This window comes from Aquarana catesbeiana, linkage group LG01 (genome assembly GCF_042186555.1).
Source record: "Aquarana catesbeiana isolate 2022-GZ linkage group LG01, ASM4218655v1, whole genome shotgun sequence".
NCBI lineage: Eukaryota > Metazoa > Chordata > Amphibia > Anura > Ranidae > Aquarana > Aquarana catesbeiana.
This window is the reverse complement of record NC_133324.1, coordinates 6,241,758-6,258,883: the sequence shown is the minus strand read 5'-3', so window position 1 is coordinate 6,258,883 and position 17,126 is coordinate 6,241,758. Positions and strand designations below refer to the sequence as shown.

Sequence of the window (17,126 nt, the reverse complement as noted above, 5' to 3'; positions counted from 1 at the left end):
GGAGGACAATTCGACCGCGTGTGAGCTTTTTCAGTCGAAAATCTGACGGACTTTAGATTTGGAACATGTTTCAAATCTTTCCGACGGATTCGAGTCCGGCCGAAAAGTCCGCTCGTCTGTATGCTAGTCAGATGGACAAAAACTGACGCTAGGGCAGCTATTGGCTACTGGCTATCAACTTCCTTATTTTAGTCCGGTCGTACGTCATCATGTACGAATCCATCGGACTTTGGTGTGATCGTGTGTAGGCAAGTCCGTTCGTTGGGAAAGTCCGTCGGATAGACTGACGGACCAGTCCAGTCGAAAAGTCCACTCGTGTGTACGCGGCATAACATAAAGCGGTAGTTGAGATGATGTAACAGATTCAGGGATTCTTCTAACTTTAAAGTTGTTCCGCCTAGACCTGTCTTCCAAATCTGCTAATATAGATTTGATCCTGGTTAGTTCCTCCGAATGTGCCTTGTGATCATCTACCATTGTGTTAAAGTAAGTAGCATATTCAGACATCTGCTCTTCTACTTGGCATACTCTATCTCCCCGAACTTGTACCTCAGCTCTACATTGATGTAAGCCAAATAACAGGTCAGCTTGTAGGGACGCTCTTAAGGATAGCAGCATATCTTTGAGTGTTGTGTCTTAAATGGGCTGGTCACTGGCAGGGAAAGAGGCAATTGGGTCTCTAGAGCCAGTGTCCATGGAGTGTGGTGTGAAGGCCTCGCTCACCTCCTCCAGATCTTCATCTCAATTGTGCCCAGCAGATGCCCTCCGCGGCTTGGATTTTGCCCAGGCTCATCGTGGAAGAGGTAGAGTGCCCAGATCCTGCAGCTACTGTGCCTTGTTGTCCCGAGACAGCGTAGTGAAAGATCGCCACATTGGCCACTAGAGGACCACCGGCGGCGAGAGACGATTGGGTTTGGCTGCTATTGTACTGGAGTCTGGCAGACATGGCCAGGAAGAACCTCATTGGTTTCTGCCACTGCGGTCTGTCTCAGCACCTCTAAGGCATCGTGTGAGAGGCAGCTGCTTTGTGGCAGTTGCTTTGGGCAGAGGCTCCTGATGTTGCAGCAATCCCCAGTCCCAGAAGAGAGCTTCGAGCTAACATGGCCATCAGCTCTTTCGGTCGCCACTCCCTCCCTAAAATACATATTCTTTATTCATAAAGTTCTTCAATCAGGCTATCTAATTCAAACTGTATTGTACAGTTTGACCAGCGCTTGGCCCTAAATAGATTTCTGCCCCTATACTTTCTCCTCTAGAAACCTCTTGCTTCGAATTCCTTAATCCAAAATTTTCTTCAAGGATTTGCTCATATAAATCCCTCAGTCCAATCCTGCATCACCTTGGGACCTCAGCTTGGTACTCCCTGTACATCAGAGACCCCCCCATTCTTTGAGCCTGTAGGAAGATGCTGTCTACTTTCTCCACTGCAGGTGGCACTTTTCTGCAGCAGCACTGTTGTTGGAGAGGAAGCCAAAAGGAACAAGGTTCCTCTAAGGTTTCTTGAGTCACTGAGGAAGCTATCCTATTGGATGCTGCCACACCATGTGACTCTAGCAGCCATCTTGGTTCAGGCAGAGCCTATTTAAGGACCTTGCTCTCAGGTTTGGCACACATTTTGTGAGTTGGTAGAGCCCAACCTGTTAGACACTAAAGGTAAGCGAAAGGTTCCTGATGAGGAGGGAAAGCATAGGGTCGCTACCCCTTGGACATTTTCCTACTTGGGCACAAGACGGCCAGGCCTAAATCTAAACTCTTTACAGACACTGTCAATTTGACTGATACCCGCTCTCTTCACATTACTGATTACCGTGAGTGTACCCGGTTGGGTGAACTGTTGCTGTGTTATTTCAATACAAGTTTTTCATTGCACCTGACTGTGTGAATTATTGCCACCGCACCACGCTGCACCCCACTTATAAGTTGATTAGAGATATTCCCTTGTAGGACCTCACACGTAAGGTTGCCTTGATGGTGGCCATTACATCTGTTAGGCATGTTCCTGAGCTGGTGGCTCTTTATTGTAGTCTCTTTCTTGTATTACAAAGGGACAAGGTGGTCTTAAGACCAAGACCTTCTTTTCTACTCAAGGTGGTCTCTTCCTTCCACCTCAATGAGGAAATTGTCCCCCCTTCACTCTGTCCTGCTCAAAAACACACCAAGGATATTTTCCTACACTGCCTGAATGCTGCCAGGGATGTTAGGGTCTACTTGGCAGCCATGACTCCAATTAGCAAGCGTGAGTCTCTCATTGTCTTACCTGTAGACTCCTGTAAGGGATATCCTGCTTTGCCAGGTGGAAAAGACAATCCTTTTCCAGGGCCTACTCCCTCAAGGAAAGCGTTCCTTTTTCCCCTATCAGAGTTAATTCTACCTGGTCTGTTGATGTCTGTTTCTGGCATTAAGCATCTGTATCCCAAATGTATCCCAAATTTTCAAGGGCACCACCTGGTCCTCTGTTCAAATGCTCTCCAGGTTCTACCAGGTGACTTTTCAGGCCTCAGCTGATGTGAGCTATGGTGCTTTTTTGTGGGTCTGTTGGTGAGTTCTGCTTGCTATATTGTTACCCATCCCTCAGGTTATTGTTTAGGCACATTACCCATGTTGTTACCAAACCCTCGGGTTATTGCTTGGGGACATCCAATGGTCTAGTCCCATGGACAAGTCCTGTGTCCTGTACAATTAGGATAATAATGATTTTGATTTACCTGTGCATTATTTTGGAGTATGGTATAGGACACAGACTCCTCGCCTCTGGCTTCTGTGGTGACTCATTTTTGCTTGTATAAAAACTGGGGTCTCGTGAAGTGGGTTGTAGTGTATAAGCATGCATTTGGGGTGGCCCTAGCAAGTGTTCAAATGAGCCTGCATATAACCTATGGTCAAGGTGTCCAGTTCAGAACTGTACTCCAAGATAAGAAATTTGCGGGTAAATCTAAATTCCTTTTTTTTTTTTACTTTGTGAACCAACAATATATTTATTTGATGACTCTACAACAACAAAAAAGGGTTCAAAGATATTTTATTGAGTATTAAAAAATGATTGAATTGTCTTTAGTTATTGATAACAGCTTGGTTTATCAAGGCTGCGAAAGCACTGACTCGGGTGTAGGCGACAGGATAAAATGTGTTGCAGGCAGAGCTGCCCCAGGACACAATACCGGCCAGGGTCCAGGCTCCATTCTTCTTGCACACAAGGGGTCCACCAGAGTCACCCTGAAAAGAAGAGAACAGGTGTCACAGGAAAATTCCCACACAATGAACTTTTCACTTGATGCTTCTCTTAGGAGACTTCAAAATGTCGTCATAGAATGCCTTGGGTTCAGTTACATGGAATGATAGCACTTATAGATATCTATCCTGATTTTATTTAGCAATTTAGAACTCATGGATACATAGTTACATAATAGATGAGGTTGAAAAAAGACACAAGTCCATCAAGTCCAACCTATGTGTGTGATTATGTGTCAGTATTACATTATATATCCCTGTATGTTGCGGTCATTCAGGTGCTTATTTAATAGTTTCTTGAAACCATCAATGCCCCCCGCTGAGACCACCGCCTGTGAAAGGTAATTCCACATCCTTGCCGCTCTTACAGTAAAGAACCCTCTATGTAGTTTAAGGTTAAACCTCTTTTCTTCTAATTTTAATGAGTGGCCACGTGTCTTGTTAAACTCCCTTCTGCAAAAAAGTTTTCTCCCTATTGTGGGGTCACCAGTCCGGTATTTGTATATTGTGGGGTCACCAGTCCGGTATTTGTACATTGAAATCATATCCCCTCTCAAGCGTCTCTTCTCCAGAGAGAATAAGTTCAGAGCTCACAACCTTTCCTCATAACTAAGATCCTCCAGACCCTTTATTAGCTTTGTTGCCCTTCTTTGTACTCGCTCCATTTCCAGTACATCCTTCCTGAGGACTGGTGCCCAGAACTGGACAGCATACTCCAGGTGCGGCCGGACCAGAGTCTTGTAGAGCGGGAGAATTATTGTTTTATCTCTGGAGTTGATCCCCTTTTTAATGCCAATATTCTGTTTGCTTTGTTAGCAGCAGCGACCCCCAGGTCCTTTTCCATCCTAGATTCCCCCAGAGGTTCTCCCTCCAGTGTATAGATTGCATTCGTATTTTTGCCACCCAAATACATTATTTTACATTTTTCTACATTGAACCTCATTTGCCATGTAGTCGCCCACCCCATGAATTTGTTCAGGTCTTTTTGCAAGGTTTCCACATCCTGCGGAGAAGTTATTGCCCTGCTTAGCTTAGTATCGTCTGCAAATACAGAGATTAAACTGTTTATCCCATCCTCCAGGTCGTTTATGAACAAATTAAATAGGATTGGTCCCAGCACAGAACCCTGGGGAACCCCACTACCCACCCCTGACCATTCCGAGTACTCCCCATTTATCACCACCCTCTGAACTCACCCTTGTAGCCAGTTTTCAATCCATGTACTCACCCTATGGTCCATGCCAACGGACCTTATTTTGTACAGTAAACGTTTATGGGGAACTGTGTCAAAAGCTTTTGCAAAATCCAGATACACCACGTCTACGGGCCTTCCTTTATCTAGATGGCAACTCACCTCCTCATAGAAGGTTAATGGACTGGCAAGAACAATTCTTCATGAATCCATGCTGATTACTGCTAATGATATCATTCTTATTACTAAAATCTTGTATATAGTCCCTTATCATCCCCTCCAAGAGTTTACATACTATTGATGTTAGGCTAACTGGTCTGTAATTCCCAGGGATGTATTTTGGGCCATTTTTAAATATTGGTGCTACATTGGCTTTTCTCCAATCAGCTGGTACCATTCCAGTCAGTAGACTGTCAGTAAAAATTAGGAACAATGGTCTGGCAATTACTTGACTGAGTTCCCTAAGTACCCTCGGGTGCAAGCCATCTGGTCCCCGTGATTTATTAATGTTAAGTTTCTCAAGTCTAATTTTAATTCCGTCCTCTGTTAACCATGGAGGTGCTTCCTGTGTTGTGTCATAAGGATAAACACTGCAGTTTTGGTTACTGAAGCCCCCAGATTCCCTCGTGAAGACTGAGGAGAAGAATAAATTCAACACCTTTCCCATCTCCCCATCCTTTGTAACCAGATTTACTAACAGACATGTCAGCCTGGATGTCACACCACCTACTCAAACTCAATCTATCCAAGACCGAGCTCATAATATTTCCTCTCCCACATGTGCCTGCACCTGATTTCTCTGTCAGGCTCAATGGCACAGCTATCAGTTCGTTATCCTTTCAGCCCCCACATCCAATCCCTGTCCAAATCATGCCAGCTCAACCTCCGCAACATCTCCAGAATGCGCCTCTTCCTAACCAATGGCACCATAATGCTTCTAATTCACTCCCTGGTCATCTCTCGCCTCAACTACTGCAACTCAGTGGCTTACCTATACATAGTCTATCCCCCCTTCAGTCCATCATGAATGCTGCTGCCAGACTAATGCAGCTTACCAACTGTTCCATGTCCACCACCCCACTCTGCCAATCCCTCCACTGGCTCCCGCTCACCCAACAAATTCTGTTCAAGATACTAACAACTCAAATTCAATTCAAGATACTAACCGCTCACCCAACAAATTCAATTCAAGATACTAACACCTTACAAAGCCATCCACAACTCTGCCTCCAGTTACATCACTAACCTAGTCTCAAAATATCAACCTAATCATTCTCTTCATTCCTCCCAAGACCTCCAGCTCTCTAGCTCGCTTGTCACCTTCTCCCATGCTCGCGTCCAGGACTTTTCCCGAGCCTCTCCCTTCGAAACTCCCTACCCCAATTTGTCTGACTTTCTCCTAATCTATCCATCTTTAGACGATCCTCGAAAGCCCGTCTCTTTAAAGAAGCCTATCCTGCATTCTAACTAATACACTGTGTTTTTACTTTCTCTACCAGCTCATCCCCCCCACAGTTATCACCTTTTTGTATCACTTGAACCTCCCTCCTCGATTGTAACGGTAATGTCTGCCTTCATTTTGTAAAGCGCTGAGCAAATTGTTGGTGCTATCTAAATCCCCGTAGAATAATCATAATAATGGACCCTGGTTTGATGGTGGGCGGCCATCCATTCTTATCATTTGCAGTATGTTCTGTAGGAATCGGACCTGCGCCCTTGCGTTGTGGCTGGGTGGCAAGTGGTGGACCGAACCGGGAACAATACATTGTCTTTCTCATTGCAGCTAGAAATTCGTAAAGGTATTTTACCATGCAGGAAGAGACGCCAGAGGCCCCGGCACAGATCATGGTGGGTTGAATTTTGGATCCCCAGTATTTCTGGCAATTAGCGTTGCTCATGATTGGAAGACCTGTCTGCTGGAGCTTAGCAGGGAGGGTTTTTGCTGAAAGAGAGAGAGAGACAAGGAAGAATATAAAACATTTTACAAATTTGCAGCGGCATGATCGTCACGGTGGTTCTATGTGGCAGTTTGAAACCCCCCCAATGACCCAAGAAGATCCCAACACCTCGGCCTTAGTCACTCATTGTCACAGTCAAAGGTTATAATAAAGATTTCATTTTTAATAAACACTTTTTTTTGGTTTTGTGTATTTATATCCCAACCACACAAAGCTGGATAAACATCTAAAATACAAAAAAGTGTTGATTATTTTATGGTTACCCCCTTTTTAGGTAGTCGATTGCCTGTACCATTTTCTTTCTTTAGTTGTTATAATAAGCTAAAATATGATGTTTGATGACCTTATTCGTAGTTCTTTTTTTACCAATTTTTTCTGTAGAATATCAAATTCCCTTACTGGTTGCATTGATGTATCCCCATCCGGTGGTGGCACATATTTGTCCTTCAATGAAGACATCATTGGTGGCAGCAAGACACACTGGAGACACCCGGGTGTTGAGGGTGACGGGAGTGGCAAGCTTGATCAGGGTGAGGTCATTGACGTAGGTCTGGGTGTTGTACTGGGCGTTTAAGACCTGAGAAAAGTTATGCTGGAATTAACTTTCTGGAAACGTAGCTGAATCCAACAAGTGGACTCCATCAAGTCTTTATCTAAAGAGCATTTAGTGTTATTTGTTTTTTTTTTTCTTTTTCTATCCATAGGGGCTCATTTACACTTGCTTTGACTTTAACACACATTAAAGAGCCTACAGCTTCAACATGCTTTTGTGATATGTTTTTGATGTTTCCGTGATGCTTCTGTGATGTTTTTTTAAGCTTTAATCAAGCTTGGCAAATGCCCTGGGTGTGTAGATTTTCCATTTGTTTTAAAGGAGCCCAGTAGAACCTTGGCTCAGTAGTACCCTTCTTAAGCAGATCCCCAGCTTATTAGTACCCATGTTCAGCAGATCCCCAGCTTATTAGTTCCCTTGTTTAGCAGATCCTCTGCTCAGTTGTACCCCAAGCTCTGCTGATCCCTTGCTTAGTAGTACCCCCAGCTCTTCTGATCCCCCGCTCAGTAGTAACCCCCAGATCTCCTGATGCTCTGGTTTGCTGATCTTCCTCTTTCTCTGGTCACCACTCACCTCCCGCTATAGTGCTCCCATGCTACTCACCACATGTGACTACTAATAGTTTCTCCTGCTCTGGTCCCCCAGCTCTCCCGATCTTCTGATTTGCAGATCTTCCTCCATCTATAATACCCACTCCCCCCCCCCCCCCCCGCTATATTGCTCTAATGCTGCTCACCATGTGTGATATATGCTAGTTTCTCCTACTCTGGTCCCCCAGCTCTCCTGATCCTCTGGTTTGCTGATCCTCCTCTCTCTCTGGTCCCCACTCCCCCCCCCCCGCTATATTGCTCCCATGCTGCTCACCACATGTGACATCTGCTAGTTTCTCCTGCTCTGGTCCCCCAGCTCTGCTGATCCTCTGGTTTGCTGATCCTCCTTCCTCTCCGGTCTCTGCTTACCTCAGGCTATATTGCTCCCATGCTGCTCACCATGTGTGATATATGCTAGTTTCTACTGCTCTGATACCCCAGATCTGATGATCCCCCCCTCCAATCATTAGTAGTAACCCCCAGACCTGCTGATCCTCTGGTTTGCTGATCCTCCTCTCTCTCCGGTCCCCGCTCACCTCCCGCTATATTGCTCCCATGCTGCTCACCATATGTGACATCTGCTAGTCAATACTGCTCTGGTCCCTCAGCTCTGCTGATCCCCCCACTCAGTAGTAACCCCCAGATCTGCTGATCCTCTGGTTTGCTGATCCTCCCCTCACTCCGGTCCCCGCTCACCTCCCTCTATATTGCTCCCATGCTGCGCACTATATGTGACATCTGCTAGTTTCTCCTGCTCTGGTCCCCCAGCTCTGCTAATCCTCTGCCACTCAGGTCTCTCTCTCTCTCTCTCTCTCTCCAGTCCCTGCTCACTTTCCACTATAGAGTTCCCATGTTGCACACCATGTGTACTGTCTACTAGTTGTTCTGCTCCAGTCTGGACCCCGCTCACCTTCCTGCTGCTTCACCCTGCACACCAGATGTGACGTCTTCACCAGACACTGCCACAATATATATATACACATGAACCCGGAAGTGACTGCTGATGACATCTTTCTGGTTTGCTTGTTGGTTTCCCAGTGCATCTCATACCTGCAATACCTCCAAAACAAAACGAAGCCAAAGCCTGAATAAAAACCCCTCAAATGCCACAGGTGCTGTTAGTGAGCGTTGTGACAGACTTCTACGGAGGCTCTGGAGACGCTTTGAAGCATCAAGAAAGCGACATGGGGGATCATTTTTTTTAAGCGAAGCAAACACAACGTGTGACCAGGACTGTAAGGGAACCATTTTATACAGTGACCGGAGCATTGATGGGCAATCAGAGCGCTTTAACAAAGTGTGCCCAATGCCACATTTTAAAGCAAGTGTAAACAAGCCCTAATAGTAGATAACTGACTGTCAATCTTTAGAGATAATGTAAAGTAGAATAATTACAATTTACAGATCGTTATCTCATTATTAAAAAAAAAGGTGCTTACTTTGCTGATGGCCCTGATCTGGGTGGGCTCAGTCTTGGAGGTGAGGTCAAATGCACCCAGGACTACGCGGTGAGAAGTTCTGGATGGAAGAGAAAAATGGTCCTAAGACTGATTTGATATTTCAGGTTTTACTAAAATTTACAATCTGAAAACTTACAAGAATATTTTTTGATGTAGATTTACTATAGATAACTTTACTAACATTTGCATACAGTGGGGGGAAAATAATGATCTGATCCCCTGTAGATTTTGTAAGTTTGCCCACTTACAAAGAAATGAAGGGTCTATATTTTTTACCATAGGTGTATTTTACAGAATATCAGCCAAAAGTCCAGAAAAAAACACATAAAACAAATGCTATAAATTAAGTTGCAGTTTGGTGAGTAAAATAAGTATTTGATCCCCTTAGTAGTTGGTGGAGAAACCCTTGTTGGTAAGCACAGAGGTCAGACGTTTCTTGTAGTTGGTGATCAGGTTTGCACACATCTCAGGAGGGATTTTGGTCCACTCTTCTTTATAGATCTTCTCTAAATCCTTAAGGTTCCTTGGCTGTCGCTTGGCAATTCAAAGCTTCAGCTCCCTCCCCATATTTTCTATAGGATTAAGGTCTGGAGACTGACTAGGCTACTCCATGGCCTTAATTTGCTTCTTCTTGAGCCACTCCTTTGTTGCCTTGGTGGTATGTTTTGGGTCATTGCCATGCTGGAAGATCCATACATGACCCATCTTCAGTGTTCTGGCTGAGGAAAGAAAGTTCTCATCCAAGATTTTACAATACATGGCCCCTTCCATTGGCCCCTCAATGCGGCAAAATTGGCATTTACCTTTAGCAGAGAAACATCCCCAGAGCATCATGTTTCCACCTTCGTGCTTGACTGAAGAGATGGTGTTTGTAGCACCCTGGGGTTTTGTCAGGGAGCTCCTCACAAATTTACTTGCCAGGAGTAGTCTTGGTCAATTGGTCTATTGATTTCTTCCTGAGTTTGGCCTTGTTGGCCCATCCATTGGCCCTCAATGCGGCAAAGTTGGCCTGTACCTTTAGCAGAGAAACATCCCCAAAGCATGATGTTTCCACCTCCATGCTTGACTGTAGGGTCATAGTCAGCATTTTTCCTTCTCCAAACACGGCGAGTCGAGTTAATGCCAAAGAGCTAAATTTTAATCTCATCTGACCACAGCACTTTCTCCCAATCCTTCTCTGAATCATTTAGATGTTCATTGGCATGACTATACATGTACCTGCTTGAGGAGAGGGACTCACTGTGTTTGGATAAAGAAAAATGCTGACTATGACCCTAAGAACACCATCCCTACAGTCAAGCACGGACGTGGAAACATTATGCTTTGGGGCTGTTTCTCTGCTAAAGGTCCAGGCCGACTTTGCTGCATTAAGGAGCCAATGGACGGGGCCATGTATTGTAAAATCGTGGATGAGAACCTTCTTCCCTATGCCAGAACACTGAAGATGGGTCATGGATGGGTCTTCCAGCATAACAATTAACCAAAACATACCGCCAAGGCAACAAAGAAGTGGCTCAAGAAGAAGCACATTCTAGAACTCAGCACCTTCATTAATGGATTTCCATCTGTTTACTCACAGCGCGGAGAACTATCCTCAAACATTGGATATCATCTCAGCCCCCTTCCATTACGGAGGTAAAGAGTGACCCGAAACTGCTGCTATACAGAGAACAACTAGAGGTATGGTCACACAAAAATGGGACTTGGAAAAAAGCTTCTTACAATGATGGCAGACTTTCATAAAGGCAACTTTCCAGGAACACAAACAATTATCCTTATGGTCTCCTTACCTTTACGAGATATGGTATTCTACCTATCACGATTTCAGCCCCCTGGACTTACCTCTCCAATGGATCAAACAACCTCATCACCTACAGCCAGATCAAACATGGACCAACAAGGTGATACTACGTTAAGCTCCCTGCAGCCCCATCCTCTCCCTCCCACTATAAACGGAACTCAGAACTCAAGTTTAGACAGTTAACCTATAGGTATCACTGTCACTTTGATTTTGTAGTTATTTAGCTTTTGATCTACGGCAGTTAGCATTTAGCACTCCGACCCTGGTGACCCCTCCTCCTCTGGATTCCTGAGGTGACGACGGACGCAGAGGTCACACCTCTCCATCCAAGCCTCCTCATATTACAACTTAGGTCATAGTCGGTAGTTTTCTTTGAACTCTATTGCCGTCAAATACAGTATAATGTGCTATTGTCCTCCTGTACATAACCCTGTTCAGATCTTATTTTATGCTTCATAGGCATATGTTATACCAGTATTACTTGTATCGTTTTCTTAAACACAAAAAATAAGAAGAAGCACATTAAGGTCATGGAGTGGCCAGTCTCCTGACCTTAATCCAATAGAAAATGTATGGAGGGAGCTGAAACGTCGAGTTGCCAAGTGACAGCCAAGAAACCTTAAGGATTTAGAGAAGATCTGTAAAGAAGAGTGGACCAAAATCCCCCCTGAGATGTGTGCAAACCTGGTCACCAACCACAAGAAACGCCTGACCTTTGAGCTTGCCAACAAGGGTTTCCCCACCAACTACTAAGTCATGTTTTGCTTGGGGATCAAATTTAGAGAAGATCTGTAAAGAAGAGTTGACCAAAATCCCTCCTGAGATGTGTGCAAACCTGGTCACCAACTACAAGAAACGTCTGACCTCTGTCAAATTGTCAAAAAAAATGTGGTGTTTATTCTTTACTGTTAATATTTTTTATGTACCTTTTACTCTTTCATATGGGGGGGAGGGTGGAATTTGGGGCCCCCCATATTTTAAAGGGGGATTCCAGATTTTGATGAGGCCAATGTCCACAAAGCCCCTACAACCAGTGGGCCAGAAATGTGGGAAAGGGGTCCTTGTCCTGATCAACACAAGGACAAGATGCTTTGGCAGAGATTCTCCCCTGGTAAGGTACAGTTTGGGCCAAGCAAAAGTTTAGCCCAACATTGCTTGTTTCCCCCCTATTGCCGAAATACCAAATTTGCAGGGTTTTTGCCGGGTATTTGACCTGCTGAACGCCTTGCAATGCACAGTACATTCTAAGCCGTGACTGGGCAAATCTTTGCCCAATCAGGGCACAGTGAATAGCTGGTTGTTAAGGAGCGGGTCGAGAAGCTGAACGGGGCATCCTTGACAACCAATGAGTCATCAGCTGTCAATGGGCTTCCCCGCTGACAGCTGACTTAAAAAAAACACAAAAAAAGAAAAAGAATGCGGTGAGTCCCCCCCACCCCAGTTCATACCAGACCCTTATCCAAGCATGCAGCCTGGCCGGCCAGAAAAGGGGTGGACAAGTGAGCACCCCCCCTCCTGAACCATACCCAGCCACATGCCCTCAACATGGGGGGGGTGGGTGCTTTGGGGCAGGCTATGCCCCCCCCCATCCACAGCACCTTGTCCCCATGTTGATGGAGACAAGGGCCTCTTCCCGACAACCCTGGGCGGTGGTTGAGGGGGCTCTGTGGGTGGGGGCTCATTGGAATTTAGAAGCCCCCTTTAACAAGGGGCCCCCTAGGCCCCCCCCATATTTGAATGACTATGCAGTACATAGTACCCCTACCCATTCACCAAAAAAAGTGTCAAAAGTAATAAAAAGTAATAAAAAGAGACAGTTTTTGACAATTCCTTTATTAAAAAAGAAAAAAACATGTCCTCTGATGTAAATCCTTCCTCAATCACTATGCCTGCCACCACTGCTGGACCCGAAAAAGAAAAAAAAATCTCCACTGTCAACTAAGGCAAACCTTAGCATGTTGGGTCGGTGACATCACAAAGGGGGCAGTGCCACCGGGTAATGTTGCCAGGTGACCCGCCCTTGCCTATATAAGAACTGTCAAACATCAAGCCAGGCATTTAGCGGTTTGCCTTAGTTGACAAAAGAGCAATTTTTTAGGGGGGCCCCTACCCATTCACAGGATCTGGGGGCCCCCTGGTTAATTCCAATAAGCCCCCAGATCCCCACAACCGCCATCCAGGGTTGTCAGGAAGAGGCCCCTGTCTCCATCAACATGGGGACAAGGTACTTTGGGGTGGGGGGGCCCTCGCTCACACCCCACCCCCTTTCCTGACCTGCGGAACTGCATGCTTGGATAAGAGTCGCGTATGGATTTTGTTTTTTTTCACAAATGTTAGTTTTTACAGGCAGACTAAGGGGACCCCCCAGGCCACTGTATTTAAAAGAATTTTTTGTTTTTATTGTTTCACTTTAGGCATCATTAAAATCACTGCTCCTGAAAAAATGATCTTTTAAAAAAAAAATGGCACCCATACCCTTTTTATGGCCAATAACTTGCACATAAGCTTTCAACCCTAGACTTTAATAGGGTTCACCGTTCGGGTCATAACTTTTTTCTCTGTTTGGGAGTTCTGGTGCAAACCGAACTGGGGGGGAGGGGGGGTTGTTCGGCCCATCTCTATTTAGGATGTATCCTGTCTATAAACCAGAGGCTCTGCATGGACAGTTGGATAAAGGGTTCTATATTTAAGATGTATCCGGTCTATAAACCAGAGGCTCTGGATGGACAGTTGGATAAATGGCTCTATATTTAGGATGTATCTAGTCTATAAACCAGAGGCTCTGGATGGACAGTTGGATAAAGGGTTCTATATTTAAGATGTATCCGGTCTATAAACCAGAGGCTCTGGATGGACAGTTGGATAAATGGCTCTATATTTAGGATGTATCTAGTCTATAAACCAGAGGCTCTGGATGGACAGTTGGATAAAGGGTTCTATATTTAGGATGTATCTAGTCTATAAACCAGAGGCTCTGGATGGAAAGTTGGATAAAGGGTCCTATATTTTGGATGTATCTAGTCTATAAACCAGAGGCTCTGGATGGAAAGTTGGATAAAGGGTCCTATATTTAGGATGTATCTAGTCTATAAACCAGAGGCTCTGGATGGAAAGTTGGATAAAGGGTCCTATATTTTGGATGTATCTAGTCTATAAACCAGAGGCTCTGGATGGACAGTTGGATAAATGGTTCTATATTTAGGATGTATCTAGTCTATAAACCAGAGGCTCTGGATGGACAGTTGGATAAATGGCTCTATATTTAGGATGTATCTAGTCTATAAACTAGAGGCTCTGGATGGACAGTTGGATAAATGGCTCTATATTTAGGATGTTTCTAGTCTATAAACCAGAGGCTCTGGAGGGACAGTTGGATAAATGGCTCTATATTTAGGATGTATCTAGTCTATAAACCAGAGGCTCTGGATGGACAGTTGGATAAATGGCTCTATATTTAGGATGTTTCTAGTCTATAAACCAGAGGCTCTGGATGGACAATTGGATAAATGGCTCTATATTTAGGATGTATCTGGTCTATAAACCAGAAGCTCTGGATGGACAGTTGGATAAATGGCTCTATATTTAGGATGTATCCGGTCTATAAACCAGAGGCTCTGGATGGACAGTTGGATAAATGTCTCTATATTTAGGATGTTTCTAGTCTATAAACCAGAGGCTCTCGATGGACAGTTGGATAAATGTCTCTATATAATTATTTATACTATGGAAGGACAACACAGTAGACACAACATAACTGTACAGTCTTTGAATAGAAATAATATTATATAAGACTCACGTGACTGCACAGTGGGCAGCAGTGACAACCCACTGACGGTTGATGAGGGAGCCGCCACAGAAGTGGAATCCAGTGCTGGTCTGTGGAAGAAGAGTCAACAAGATCAGCATTTTATCTACCGGAAAACACTGTGGTTGATGGTGCAGGTCAGACCTCTAGGTTGGTATACTCTATGCCCCAAATCCCTAATTGTAGCATTTTGGGGGCATTCTATAAGGTGCAACAATGGGAACCCCCTCAGGACACCTTACCACAGCACCAAAACCACATTTTGAAGGAATTCTAACGCTTTAAATGCATATTTGTGTCCCTCGTGGAGGTGCTTAGTCAACAGTAGGGTCATGATTCCAAATAGCGATAAAGACAGTTGTCCTTTGACTAGCAATAGATTTATTATAAAGTGTATGTAAAGCCTCTTTATTTTTCTAATTTTAGACAGATGGAAAGGGTTTAACCCCGATCTGATTTTTTTTTCTGTTTCCTTTTCATGTGGTTTTCCTTCATTTCCAGACTTGATGACATAACAAAAAAACGAGACGGACATTTGGACAGAATTGTCACAGTTGTTCCCATTTGAAGATTTTTCCTCACCTCTTGCTCTGGTGACAACCCAACATTTTTGACCAAAAGCACAAATACTGGGGTGGAATCCCCCCCCCCCCAACAGGGACACATAAAATGTGACAAAGGTCCTAACCCTTCCACACTCCATCTGAAACTGAGAAGAAATTGCCTTCACGTACACTTTTTTTTTTTTACATTTTTGTAATTGTTAATTCTCATACCGGGAGGCCAAATCTTCATTCAGCAGAGTGCTCGATAACTAGCAAACATTTATATAAACGTGAAAGTCACCTCAAACATGACTGTTAGACAAAAGAGATTCAAGAAGCCAATTGATCGTACCTGCAGAGACACCTGCCATGGCCAAGATCCAGGGATGGCAGTCACGCCATTTACAATCCTGGAAATGCCGGGGACAACGGGACTGATGGCGGGGATACCACAGCCTATGAAAAAAAATAATAATATATATTAGAATGTGTATTATACACTACAATATAAACTATGTATATTGCTATGTAGTCCAAAACATACAGTGTGTGTACTCACTTTGACCATAGGCTCCGCTGAGCAAGGCCAGGCAGGACAGGAACCACAGGACCGCCATTTGGTGAGATCTACCCAGCTTGTAGATGCTTAGTAAGTCAATTAGGGGAGAGCCCTAGACCTGTGATAGAGAGAAAAATTTTAGGCCACTCTATCAAGACATCTTGAGCAAATATATGGATGTTCCACCAACTTGGTCTGGAGGAAAAGACGTGAGGAAAGAAGGTATTACAGGAGAACGTCTCATTCAGGCCTGGGACAAAAGGGGTGGGTGAGAGGGACACCTGTCCAGGGCACAGCCCCCCCCCCCAGAGTAGTATGGTGACACTAGGGGAGAGCCCTAGACCTGTGATAGAGAGAAAAATTTTAGGCCATTCTATCAAGACATCTTGAGCAAATATATGGATGTTCCACCAACTTGGTCTGGAGGAAAAGACGTGAGGAAAGAAGGTGTTACAGGAGAACGTCACATTCAGGACTGGGACAAAAGGTGTGGGCGAGAGGGACACCTGCCCAGGGCACAGCCCCCCCCCCCCCCAGAGTAGTATGGTGACACTAGGGGAGAGCCCTAGACCTGTGATAGAGAGAAAAATTTTAGGCCACTCTATCAAGATATCTTGAGCAAATATATGGATGTTCCACCAACTTGGTCTGGAGGAAAAGACGTGAGGAAAGAAAGTGTTACAGGAGAACGTCACATTCAGGCCTGGGACAAAAGGGGTGGGTGAGAGGGACACCTGTCCAGGGCACAGCCCCCCCCCCCCCCCCCCAGAGTAGTATGGTGACACTAGGGGAGAGCCCTAGACCTGTGATAGAGAGAAAATTTTAGGCCACTCTATTAAGACATCTTGGGCAATATATGGATGTTCCACCAACTTGGTCTGGAGGAAAAGACGTGAGGAAAGAAGGTGTTACAGGAGAACGTCACATTCAGGACTGGGACAAAAGAGGTGGGTGAGAAGGACACCTGCTCAGGGCACAGCCCCCCCCCCCCCCCCCAGAGTAGTATGGTGACACTCAACTAATCTGATGACAGCATCTAAAAAGTTAAAAACAATGTACTGCACTGGTGACAGTATGTAAAATAAAAATGTCACTATGCCTCTTCCTAAATACCTTGGACTGTCTACTTTCCAAAAAGGGGTCACTGGGGGAGGGGAGTTTATGTACTGTTCTTGTTGTTTAGGACCTCAATAAATGAGATTGGCCACCAGTACATATATATATATATATATATATACAGTAAAATATAAAACAAATATATATATATATATTTGTTTTAAAAAAAACAGTGGTGATTAAATAAAGAATTAAAGCTCTATTTGTTTAAAAAAAATAAGAAAACAGTGGTGATTAAATAAAGAATTAAAGCTCTATTTGTTTAAAAAAAAAAAAAACAGTGGTGATTAAATAAAAAAATAAAGCTCTATTTGTTAAA

General features: G+C 44.5%; 1 protein-coding gene across 3 annotated transcripts in view; it reads right to left on the bottom strand.

The window, feature by feature from the left end:
- Positions 1–3,002: 3,002 nt before the first annotated feature.
- The window catches only part of LOC141129870 (chymotrypsinogen A-like), a 73,426-nt gene continuing 59,302 nt past the window's right edge, over positions 3,003–17,126 (bottom strand). For all 3 annotated transcript variants that reach the window (XM_073617923.1, XM_073617919.1, XM_073617927.1), the window contains exons 2-8: positions 15,692–15,809; positions 15,485–15,588; positions 14,579–14,658; positions 8,961–9,039; positions 6,778–6,955; positions 6,229–6,362; positions 3,003–3,213 (exon numbers count right to left, since the gene is read on the bottom strand). In XM_073617923.1, coding sequence (XP_073474024.1) covers positions 3,052–3,213; positions 6,229–6,362; positions 6,778–6,955; positions 8,961–9,039; positions 14,579–14,658; positions 15,485–15,588; positions 15,692–15,749 — 795 coding nt within the window. In that variant the 5' untranslated portion in view covers positions 15,750–15,809 and the 3' untranslated portion in view covers positions 3,003–3,051. The remainder of the gene's footprint in view (positions 3,214–6,228; positions 6,363–6,777; positions 6,956–8,960; positions 9,040–14,578; positions 14,659–15,484; positions 15,589–15,691; positions 15,810–17,126) is intronic.